A 12,781-nucleotide genomic window follows, 5' to 3' on the forward strand; every position below is an offset into this window, starting at 1 on the left:
AAAAAAAGAAGAAGAGAAAAAAGCTACGTACGTCTACTTCGTGGAGCCCCGCCACTTTGTACACTCTTCCCCAAATGGCCAAATGAATCGACCGCGCGGACGCCCACCTGCGTAGTACGAGCGCACGTCCACCGCTCAACCTCCCGCTCCGTCCCTACACACTTGCTTACCATTCGTTCTTCCTCCCTATCGATCTCACTCACAGTGTGACACTACGTCTATAGCCCAGCGCACACGCACACGCACTCGCCCTCGCTGAAGCAGCCGTACCCGGCCGGCCACATGGCGGCAGACGGCACCGGCGGCCAGACGAAGCCGAAGCCGCACGCCGTGGTGATACCGTACCCGCTCCAGGGCCACGTGATCCCGGCGGCGCACCTCGCCCTGCGGCTGGCGGCGCGCGGGTTCACCGTCACCTTCGTCAACACGGAGTCGGTGCACCAGCAGGCCGCGCGCGCCCTGGGCGTCGACCGGCGGGGCTGCGACATCTTCGCCGGCGCGCGCGGGTCGGAGGACGTGCGGTACGAGCTGGTGAGCGACGGCTTCCCGCTGGGCTTCGACCGGTCGCTGAACCACGACCAGTACATGGAGGGCGTGCTGCACGTGCTCCCGGCGCACGTGGAGGAGCTGCTCCGCCGCGTCGTCCTGGACCCGGCGTCCACCTGCCTCGTCGCCGACACCTTCTTCGTGTGGCCGGCGACGCTGGCCAGGGCGCTCGGCGTGCCCTACGTCTCCTTCTGGACGGAGCCGGCGCTCATCTTCGCCCTCTACTACCACATGGACCTGCTCGCCGAGCATGGCCACTTCAAATGCAAAGGTACTACCACAAATTACCACACGCTCATATCTTGAGATGCACCATGCATGACGACGTTGCAAATCATGCGTCAGGAGTTCATAGTTTTCTGCATGTTAATTACTGGAATCCATTGGGGGTCGATCGATCGTAGCAGCATCACATATTTGCAGTGGCTTCTTGCTCCTTTCCTTCCAGCCATCGCTGTTTCTTACCTGGAACGTGTGTCCCTGGCTGGTCCATAATCGTGTATACGGACAGGAGAAGTGTCCCCCAATCGCTTAGGAGGCACAGCGATGGCGTTTCCTTTTCCTTCTTGTTGGCTTCTTGTGTGTGTGTGTCAGTGTGTGGAAAATACCAATTCCATTTTGCCACCCGACTTGGTCCCAACACGAAAAGTATCCAACTGCACGGGAGACTCGACACTCGACAGTTTACTTCAGAAGAAGGTAGCTGCCCAGCTGGAGGAAGGAGAGAGCACAACAGCCATTGGATATGGATCAGGCGACTTAAAAAAAATCAACTTATTACCATACAAATTCCAAGCCAGTTTAGCTGGATGTCAGTCACCTGAATATGATATTTGGGTCAGTCAATTTCGGAGGAAGAAAGCAACAGCCGCCAGAGAGAGCGAAGGAAGGAGCAGCCGCCGGCCTGCCACGGAAGCATGAGCCTCTGTGTCTATCCTAGGGGTGCAGGGTGCAGCAGGAGTTCAGGCTCACCGGGTGATGGCTGGGGAAAGGTGGGGCGGAGAGGTTGGCGCAGGAGCGCCGCCGGCCACGGGCGGCGGTGTCAGGCGGTTAGGCCGGTGGTAGCTCGGGGTTCGGGCTAGAAGATGAACAGAAAAACCGATTTGAAGGTGTAGAAGAAAAAATAGAAAAAAAATGATTCGGCTTCTGGCTGTTGGTTCTGCATCGGATAGCTAAAAACAAGTTGAGTGGCCCTAATTCATTTTCAGTCGACTGGTCACCAGTCCATTCCAAGCAACTTACCTGCACGTCAAGAAAAAAAAGAAGAAGAAAAGACACTCGTGGACATTTGGAGTTCTGCAGGCATGTTTTCTAGTTGTTCGTGGACCTTGTAAATAATGGGATCCAGAGACCTGGTGGGAGGCGATGACATGTTGTGTGACAATGCACAACATGATCGTGGAGGATGAGGGTGACGATGCTGTCGTAGGACTTGTATCTAAGAACATGGGTGATTTTATCGAACTTCTAGACCAGAATACCGTTACATTTGAAGAGATTGTTCAAATGCATCAACAAATTCGGCATCGAACAACTAAAAAAGATTTGATTGATCGTCTATGGTCGGTTAAAGGGATAACAATATTGGGCGTAATGTTTACATTTTTTAAATTAGAACTACTGCTACATTTGAACTATTTTAGCTAAATTGAAACTATATATGCGGCTATTTAAGCATGCTGATATTAAAAAAAATGGCCGAATGTATGAGGTTAGTTGAATGGACGGCTCCTTATCCGTGTCCGCAGGGGCGCGGAATAGTCCCTCCGTTCACGGAGTGATGCGGTCCGTGTTTGAGATGACCTAGACTATGTTACTACTTTCATAGTAGGTAGTAACTTAAGGGTGATAACATGCAAAGATTCATTTATTATATTATAGACTCATATTGTATTGGGACATGTGATGTTACAGTAACTAGCTAAGTTACTATAACTATCTCTTTCCTCATTAACTCATTGCCACATAAGCAAATTTGCTGAGTTGGACTTGATGTTACTGCTAAAGTTACTCCCACTGTGGCTAGTCTAAGAGATCGGATTGGGTAATAATTTCGTGTCTGGGCAATGACCCGGCCGGATGTATAGCGGGGTTTCCAGAGGTTCGGTTCTAGATACTCTTGCATGTACGGTCTAAACGAAAGGCGACTTCTCCATCGAGATCATCGTCAGCTTACATCACCTGCGCACTCATCCCCCGTACAAAAAACGCCAGATATGGTGGCAGCTCGTAAGCCGCGCCATCGTGTAATCACACCATTCGTCTCACTACGGACAATGCGTGTGCGTGTGCGCGCACCAGATTAACGAAGTACACAAATTTTGACTAAACGTTGGCAACAAATTTCATGAGCACGAATCCGACGCAGGCCGGCGGCTACAGAGATAACGACGGTTTCATAAGCTATAGTACGTACCATTACCATGGGGTCACACCGATGCCCACTACGGTGTCATATAGCAAGTCAAGTGCCAGCGACGGTTCGCAGGAAACCAGAGGAACTAGCTAGCTCGAGGTAGGTGATCATGGCGCAAAAGGAGGCCGGCGTAGGAGCCACGAGCGGCGGCGGCAAGGCCAAGCCGCACGCGGTGGTGGTGGTGTACCCGCTGCAGGGCCATGTCATCCCCGTCACGCACCTCGCGCTGCGGCTGGCGGCGCGGGGCTTCGCCGTCACGGTCGTCAACACGGAGGCCGTGCACGACCAGACGGCGCGCGCTCTCGGCGTCGACCCGGCCGGCTACGACTTCTTCGCCGGCGCGCGCGCGTCGGGGATGGACGTGCGCTACGAGCTTATCAGCGACGGCCTCCCCGTGGGGTTCGACCGGTCGCTGCATCACGACGAGTTCATGGGCTCGCTGCTCCACGCGCACTCCGGCCACGTCGAGGAGGTGCTCGGCCGCGTCGTGGTCGACCCGGCCGCGACGTGCCTCGTCGCCGACACCTTCTTCGTGTGGCCGGCGACGCTGGCCAGCAAGTTCGGCATCGCGTACGTGTCCTTCTGGACCGAGCCCGCGCTCATCTTCAACCTCTACTACCACGTCCACCTGCTCACCAACAACGGCCACTTCGGTTGCAACGGTGAAAAATACGATTTTTGGAATCCACTCCAATATGCTTATGTTTCAATGCAACAGAGTGCCACTAATATTTTTGCCGAAAAAATAATAAGAGTGTTCAGATCACTAAAGTGAGGGAGTAGTAGTAAATTTGTTTGCTGCAAAATGGTTTGCCATGCCATCGATTTTGAAGTTTCCTTTTTTGCAGAGCCTCGGAAGGACACGATCACCTACATCCCTGGCGTGCCGGCGATCGAGCCGCACGAGCTCATGTCGTACCTCCAGGAGACGGACACCACCAGCGTGGTGCACCGCATCATCTTCAAGGCCTTCGACGAGGCGCGCGGCGCCGACTACGTCCTCTGCAACACCGTGGAGGAGCTGGAGCCGTCCACCATCGCCGCCCTCCGCGTCGAGAAACCCTTCTACGCCGTCGGCCCCATCTTCCCCGCCGGCTTCGCCCGCAGCACCGTCGCCACCTCCATGTGGGCCGAGTCCGACTGCTCCCACTGGCTGGACGAACAGCCGCCGGGGTCCGTGCTCTACATCTCCTTCGGCAGCTACGCGCACGTCACCAAGCAAGAGCTGCACGAGATCGCTGGGGGAGTCCTGGCCAGCGGTACGAGGTTTCTGTGGGTGATGCGACCAGACATCGTCAGCTCCGACGACCCGAACCCGCTGCCCGAGGGGTTCGTGGCCGCGTCCGCCGGGCGTGGCCTGGTGGTGCCTTGGTGCTGCCAGGTGGAGGTGCTCTCGCACACCGCGCTGGGTGGCTTCCTCACGCACTGCGGGTGGAACTCTGTGCTGGAGAGTGTGTGGGCTGGAGTGCCCATGCTCTGCTTCCCGCTGCTCACCGACCAATTCACTAACCGGCGGCTCGTCGTGCGGGAGTGGCGCGTCGGCATGCCCATCGGGGACCGTGGCGCGGTGTTCGCGGATGAGGTGAGGGCGAGGATCGAGGGCATCATGTCTGGGAAAGAGGGTGAGGAGCTCCGGGAGGCGGTGAAGAATGTGAGGGCGACGCTCGAGGCCGCCACGACGCACGGTGGGTCATCGCAGCAGAGCTTCGATGAGTTTGTCGACGAGCTAACGCGCCGTTGCAGCGAACGTTAAGCCGAGCCGACCAATGGGCCAGGTGGGCCAGGAGAGCCGCATGCCGGGCGTTGGGGAAGTGGCCGCGAATAAGCGTCTTTCTACTTTGTCTTGTCTGTAGTGTGTGTCCGGTCATTGACTCGGTGTTGTGCAGTGTGATCTTGTTTTCTCTGCATACGAGAACTGTCTAAAGTCAAAATTAAAATTATATAATATAAAAATTAAATTTGTGATGCATCTAATGATGCCTACTGATTTTGTGTTGCGAATGTTGGTATTTATTTAATATAAAATTAGTCAAACTTTATGAAGTTTGACTTCAGTTAAATCTTATCAGATTTGCCAAATCACATCTAGATGAGATTTGACAATGTTTACACATCAGTAGATTCGATTTGGGGCATCGCCGCCCTTGTCTTGGGCACGAAGGTCTCCGGCGCTTCCTTAAGGCTTCTCCTTCGTCCCGGGCCAAGTTGCCCCCCCGGTAGACACAACTTTTTCTATAGACATTCTACATTTTCTTTATACACCATAAACATATTTTCTACACATGTTTAACATTCTTTTAAAACATAATTAACATTTTTTAAAACATATTCTCTTATTTCTATTTTTTGTATACACATTGTACAGTTTTTTTTTGCATACATCAAGTGCATTTTTTATATATACATTTAAATTTTCTAAGTACATGATTAATAGTTTTTAAAACCGGCTAGGAAGCTTCAGAAAGCTTCCTAAAACCAGTGATTGAAATCCCTGTATACCTTTTAATGGGCCGGCCCATGCAGCATTGAAGGAGGTGGGGGCGGGGGTGTGTGCCTGTCTGTAGCGATGCCTTCAACCGGTGTATCGGGCGCCGAATAGGATTCATGCCCATTGCGACTGGCCGATGAATCGTCACGAGCGCTAAATATAACTGCCCAAACAAACAAATAGAAGGAAAATATAGCTCTAGCTTTCAGTCTTCCACGACAACCTTTTTATTTTCTTGTTCCTTTATCATATTTTGTTTTTATTTTCTTTTCTTGTTCACCTTTTTTAAGTAGATTTACCTTTTTTACCTTTTCGTTTATATTTCTTATCTTTACTCCAATATATATGACTCTAATTTCTTTGTTCATCAGCTTTAAGAAAGTGTTTGGCGCATCCAAAAAAAATGTTCGTTGGATATTTTGAAGATGTTCGGGGTGTATTTCAAAATAGTACATCGTGTATTTAAAAAATATTCACATTTTAAAAAGTGTTCATAACATATTTGAAAATGTATTCTTTGTGTATTTTTGAATGTGTTAACTGTGTTAGTGTAATATAAAATGTTCATCATATACTATAAAATGTTTATTACTTATTTAATCTTTGTCACTTTGTATTTTTAAAAACTCTAACCATCTATTAAAAATGTTAATCATGTAATAAGAAAATATTGATGTGTATTTAAAAAAAAATTCATAATTGTAAAATTCCTACAAACAAAGGTTGCCTTAGTCGCACCATACAAACGAGCTCCGATTTGGGTCGGCACAATCTACTAATTTATTCTTCTGCATGTGCACAGGTCACTCTCAGAATGGACCGTGAATTTCTTGGCTTTTCTGCGTTTATTTCTTCTTGGTACATTGATTGTTTTCCCCATTATTGTTGTTCCCTTTTTTCGATTTTATTTTCTAAAAAATATACTCATTTTATTTTAAATTTATTTCCCATTTTATTTTCTTTTTATTTCTCTTTATTTGTTCTTTCATAATTTCCCTATTCATCTATTTTAAATAGATATTTCTTTTTTACTCTTTTCTTTATATTTTTTCTCTTTATTTCAATATACACACGGCTCTTATATATTTGTTGATCAAGTTTTAAAAAATGTTCATCACATATTTAAAAAATGTTTAGTGTGTTGAAAAAATGGTCATCACATATTTCTGAAGATATTCGGGATGTATTTATAAATAGTACATCGTGTATTTAAAAAATATTCATTGCATTTTAAAAACTGTTCATCACATTATATTAAGAAATCTTGTTTGTTTATTTCAAAAATACTTTAACTGTTTAAAACATGCTCATCATTTTTCAATGGTCATCTGTATTTTAAATAAATGGTGCGTATTTGAAAATGGTCATTGTGTGCCGAAAAGAAGATCATTATATACTGAAAAATAATGCAAATTTAAAATATTTATCATGTATTTCAAAATGGACCGATGAAAACTCCACTGTCAAGGGAATATCACATGCAGATAATATTTTGCTTTCCAATACAAGCGTAGGAGACATGTCCGCCTCCTACCAGAACCGCCTCCCCGCCTGCGTCTGCACGTCCACCACCTTCTACCCGACGGCGCTCATCCGCGCGGCCTCCGCGGCCACCTCCACGCCTTTCTTCTCCGTCTCCCGGCACAGCGCCTCCAGGGCCTCCCACTCCACGTCGTCAGTGGAAGCGGCAGCAGGATGAACATCACGTCGTCGTAGCCGACGTAGGCCAGGACGACGTCGGTGGAGGGGTTGCCTAACGCGAACCCTTTGCCGGCCTCGGAGAAGACGACGACGGCGAGGCTGGCGCGGCAGAGCAGGGCGAGCTCGGAGGCCTTCTTCCAGAGCCCGGACTTGTGCTTGGAGAAGGTCACCTGCCGGGACTCCTTGTCCTCGACAAGCCGGTTCTCGCGGCGCTGGCGCCCTTTCGTCTTCATGCCAAGCGGCGGCTGCATCCTGGTTGTCGGCCGCGGAGGCGGGTGCTCTGTTTTTTTCTCTGGTTGAGCTTGAAGGAAGGGGAAATATAATAATAAGAAGAAGGCGTACCATTAGGGCATGTACAATGGTTTATAAGATAGTCTTATCTTAAGTTTTGCATGAAATTTAGAGATGACAAAGAAAAACGTCTACAATGGGTCATCTCTTAGCCTTATCTTTAATAACTAGCAATTCCTAAAAATATGATGAGACATATTGTGCTAAGAGATCATCTCTTGTCTTATCTTAAAATAAGAGAAGACAAGCCTTCTCTTATGAGTTCTCTCTCCTCCATCTCATCATTTATCCTACGTGGCATTCCTAAGATAGCACCATTATACCTGCCCTTAGAAATGGAAGCCGTGTTGGAGTTGGAGATGCCGTCAACTTTTGGAAGGAAATCAATCACCTTGTTTGTGCGAATAATTGCTGGACGTGCGTGGTTACCAATTTGCTGCAAACCGATCGGTGTAAGAGCATCTCCAACCGCGCCCCCAACAGGTCCTTCACAGGAGTTTTTATGCGCCGGCACACAAAAATTGGCCCAATCGCGCCCCCACGAACCGGTTTTTCGCCGGTTTGGGCCAAACCTAGTGTGCTTGGGACGCCCGGGGGCGCCGGGACGAGCGGTTTTGACGCGAAAGAGCCGCGAGCCCGCCGAGTCAGAGGCACGCGCCTCGTCTTTCCCAGAACGCCTCGGTTGCCTACGGGAAATCAATGGCAAGACTACCGCCAGTCAGCCTTGCCATTGATTCCTCACGGGCGGTGCGTCACGGGCGGGCGGGCGCGGCGACACCTTCTGAGGGAGTCCTGGATTAGGGGGTGTCCGGATGGCCGAACTATACCTTTAGCCGGACTCCTAGACTGTGAAGATACAAGATTGAAGACTCCGTCCCATGTCCGGAAGGGACTTTCCTTGGCGTGGAAGGCAAGCTTGGAGATACGGATATGAAGATCTCTTACCATTGTAACCGACTTTGTGTAACCCTAACCCTCTCCGTTGTCTATATAAACCGGAGGGTTTTAGTCCGTAGGACAACATACACATCAACAATCATACCATAGGCTAGCTTCTAGGGTTTAGCCTCTCCGATCTCGTGGTAGATCTACTCTTGTACTACCCATATCATCAATACTAATCAAGCAGGACGTAGGGTTTTACCTTCATCGAGAGGGCCCGAACCTGGGTAAAACTTCATGTCCCTTGCCTCCTGTTACCATCCGGCCTAGACGCGCAGTTCGGGACCCCCTACCCGAGATCCGCCGGTTTTAACATCGACATTGGTGCTTTCATTGAGAGTTCCTCTATGTCGTCGCCGTCAGGCTCGATGGCTCCTACGATCATCAATAGTGATGCAGTCCAGGGAGAGATCTTCCTCCCCGGACAGATCTTCGTCTTCGGCGGCTTCGCACTGCGGGCCGGTTCGCTCGGCCGTCTGGAGCAGATCGAAAGCTACGCCCCTGGCCATCATGTCAGATTTGGAAGTTTAAACTACACGGCTGACATCCTCGGGGACTTGATCTTCGATGGATTCGAGCCAGTGCCGAGCGCGCCGCACTGTCACGACGAGCATGATCTAGCTCTGCCGCCGGACAGTTCCCTGGAGGCCGCACCCGCATCGGCTCCGACCCTCAATTCGGAGCCAACTGCGCCGATCGAGGATGGGCGGTTGGACGCCACCTCGGGGGCTGCAACCCCAACATCGATTGAGCCGAACACCAACCCCGTACTCTGCAAGACTCGTGACTCCAAGGAGCCGGACTCTGAACCCTCCGCGCCCCTGCCGATCGAATTCGATTGGGCGCCGATCATGGAGTTCACTGCCGCGGACATCTTTCAACACTCGCCTTTCGGCGATATCCTGAAGTCACTGAAGTCTCTCTCTTTATCAGGAGAGCCCTGGCCGGACTACAGTCAGCAAGGTTGGGGTACGGACGACGAAGAAATTCAAAGCCCACCCACCACCCACTTTGTAGCCACTGTCGACGACTTAACCGGCATGCTCGACTTCGACTCCAAAGACATCGACGGTATGTACGCCGATGAAGGAGATGATGAAGAACCAGGGCCTACTAGGCCCTGGAAAGCCACCTCGTCATATGACATATACATGGTGGACACCCCAAAAGAGGGAGATGGCGATGGAACAACGGAGGATGACCCCTCCAAGAAACAGCCTAAGCGCCGGCGTCAGCGACGCCGCTCAAAATCCCGCCAAAATAAATACGGTGATTCCAGCATGGGAGATAATAATACTTCAGAAAGCGCCGAAGAAAACCCCCTCCAGCAAGATTTAGCACAGGAGGATGGAGAAACCAGCCCTCATGAGAGAGCGGCAGACAGAGAGGTCGAGGACGATAATTATATGCCTCCCTCCGAAGACGAGGCAAGCCTCGACGACGACGAATTCGTCGTGCCAGAGGATCCCATCGAGCAAGAGCGTTTTCAACGCAGGCTTATGGCCACAACAAGAAGCCTCAAGAAAAAACAACAACAGCTTAGAGCTGATCAAGATTTGCTAGTCGATAGATGGACTAAAGTCCTTGCGGCCGAAGAGCATAAACTCGAACGCCCCTCCAAGAGCTACCCAAAGCGCAGGTTGCTACCCCGATTAGAGGAGGAAGCATTTGATGCGGCCGACCGGCCACCTCGTGGCCGTGACAGAGAGGCCTCTCGGCCCTCCACTCAAGACGCACCCCGTACCAAGGCACGGGAATATGCGCCGGACTTACGAGACATGTTGGAGGACAAGGCAAGGCAACCAAGATCGATCTACGGATCGCGTGGGCGGCCCACGGCTCGAGACGGTAACCGTCACGCCGGCCACAAATTCGGCAGGGCCGAACACAGTAGACAAGGCTCATTGGAGCTACGTCATGATATAGCCCAGTACAGAGGCACCGCACACCCACTATGCTTTACAGACGAAATAATGGATCATCAAATCCCCGAGGGTTTCAAACCCGTAAACATTGAATCATATGATGGCACAACAGATCCTGCGGTATGGATCGAGAATTATCTCCTTCATATCCACATGGCCCACGGCGATGATTTCCACGCCATCAAATACCTCCCACTCAAGCTTAAAGGACCAGCTCGGCATTGGCTTAACAGCTTGCCAACAGGATCAATCAGTTGTTGGGAGAACCTAGAAGCCGCATTCCTCGACAATTTTCAGGGCACTTATGTGCGACCCCCAGACGCCGATGACCTAAGTCACGTAATTCAGCAGCCAGAGGAATCGGCCAGGCAATTCTGGACACGGTTCCTAACAAAGAAAAATCAAATAGTTGACTGTCCGGACGCTGAGGCCCTAGCAGCCTTCAAGCACAATATCCGTGACGAGTGGCTGACCCGGCACCTTGGACAGGAAAAGCCGAAATCTATGGCAGCACTCACGACACTCATGACCCGCTTTTGCGCGGGAGAAGACAACTGGCTTGCTTGTAGCAACAATATGACCTAGAACCCTGATAATTCAGACACCAGAGATAGTAGTGGCAGGTCGCGTCACAACAAGCAGAAGCGCCGCATTAACGGCGACAACGCTGAGGATACAACAGTTAGTGCCGGATTCAGAGGCTCTAAATCCAGTCAGCGGAAAAAGCCATTCAAAAGGAATCCTAGGGGCCCGTCCAGTTTGGACCGAATACTCGACCGCTTGTGCCAGATACATGGCACCCCCGAAAAGCCGGCCAATCACACCAACATGAATTGTTGGGTGTTCAAGCAGGCAGACAAGTTAAACGCCGAAAGTGACGACAAGGGGCTGCATAGCGATGACGACGAGGATCCCCGGCCGCCAAACAACAATGGACAGAAGGGTTTTCCCCCACAAGTGCGGACGGTGAACATGATATACGCAACCCACGTCCCCAAAAGGGAGCTGGAGCGCGCGTTAAGCGACGTATATGCGGTAGAGCCAGTCGCCCCAAAGTTCAACCCATGGTCCTCCTGCCCGATCACCTTTGATCAAAGGGACCATCCCACTAGCATCCATCATGGCGGATTCGCCGCATTGGTTTTAGACCCAATTATTGACGGATTTCATCTCACTAGAGTCCTTATGGACGGCGGCAGCAGCCTGAACCTGCTTTACCAGGATACAGTGCGGAAAATGGGCATAGATCCCTCGAGGATTAAGCCCACCAAAACGACCTTTAAGGGCGTAATACCAGGTGTAGAGGCCAACTGTACAGGCTCAGTCACACTTGAAGTGGTCTTCGGATCTCCGGATAATTTCGGAAGCGAGGAGCTAATCTTCGACATAGTCCCGTTTCGCAGTGGCTATCACGCACTGCTCGGGCGAACCACATTCGCTAAGTTCAATGCAGTACCACACTACGCATACCTTAAGCTCAAGATGCCAGGCCCTCGAGGAGTAATTACGGCCAATGGAAACACCGAACGCTCCCTCCGAACGGAGGAGCACACAGCAGCCCTTGCAGCGGAAGTACAAAGCAGCCTCTCCAGGCAGTTCTCCAGTCCGGCCACTAAACGACCGGACACCGTCAAGCGCGCCCGGAGTAACCTACAACAAGACCGCCTGGCACGATCCGTGCAGGCGTAGCAATGCGGCCCCAACCCCAACCCTTGCAAAAAGGCGACGCCAGTACTTCGCGTACATAACTACGCTCTAGAGATACCATGGGTACAGGGGGAGGGGCACCATCACGGCACGCCCAAAACACCGCTTAAACCGTACCAGGGGCTACCGATTTTTTTATTTTTCTCTTACTTTCAGGACTCCATCCTTGAGAAGGCCTATTCGGCAGTTCAATTGCCACACAAACGATGCAAGAACCAGGGAAGCAGACAAGCCACGCTGCATTACGGAACTCCCAGGTGGTCTCTATCACGAGCAGTATACCTGCTCCGCATACTATTCCGTAGCTTGCCCCTGGAACGGACATGTTAACTAGTCCAACCTTCCACTTATCGCATTATTTGTATCGTTCTGCTTTGATCGCATCCCTTTTTAATAAACAATGCATAGCTTTCGTCTATTTTTGCATTACCTTTTTTTTCTTTATATATGTTCCTTAACGACATGTTGCACCCGTACACGTTGGTACGGCCAAAATACGTCAGGGGCTTTAGTACCCCTCAATATGGTGTGAGAAGTCCGAACACTTTAACAAGTGCGGCACCCCGAACTTATAGCATTATATGCATCGGCTCCGAATCATGTCTTGGGTCAATAGTTGGGTTTGCCCGGCTGCTATGTTTTGGTGCCTTACGTTCCGCTATATCGGCTAAGGTAGCACTAGGAGAACCACTGCGATTATGCCCCAGTTGAGCTGGGTCGAGCACCTCAGTGGAGAAAGCTAAAACTGACTGTCATGATGAAGCG

The 12,781-nt window shown here is 50.6% G+C and overlaps 1 protein-coding gene and 1 pseudogene across 2 annotated transcripts; one reads left to right on the forward strand and one right to left on the reverse strand.

Moving 5' to 3' along the window:
* Positions 1 to 149: 149 nt before the first annotated feature.
* Positions 150 to 4,947, forward strand: LOC119362524 (UDP-glycosyltransferase 86A1-like). Of its 2 annotated transcripts, none has more exons than XM_037627776.1 (2): positions 150 to 817; positions 3,811 to 4,947. In XM_037627776.1, exons 1-2 carry the CDS (start codon positions 283 to 285, stop codon positions 4,713 to 4,715), a joined length of 1,440 nt encoding a protein of 479 aa, XP_037483673.1. In that variant the 5' UTR covers positions 150 to 282; the 3' UTR covers positions 4,716 to 4,947. The 2 variants fall into 2 exon arrangements, with proteins under 2 accessions (XP_037483673.1, XP_037483666.1); XM_037627769.1 differs by lacking the exon at positions 150 to 817 and adding an exon at positions 2,502 to 3,624.
* A 2,078-nt stretch (positions 4,948 to 7,025) lies between these two features.
* LOC119351068 lies at positions 7,026 to 7,402 on the reverse strand (annotated as a pseudogene).
* Positions 7,403 to 12,781: the final 5,379 nt, after the last annotated feature.

The sequence above is a fragment of the Triticum dicoccoides genome, chromosome 1A, assembly GCF_002162155.2.
Source record: "Triticum dicoccoides isolate Atlit2015 ecotype Zavitan chromosome 1A, WEW_v2.0, whole genome shotgun sequence".
NCBI classification, from domain to species: Eukaryota; Viridiplantae; Streptophyta; class Magnoliopsida; order Poales; family Poaceae; genus Triticum; species Triticum dicoccoides.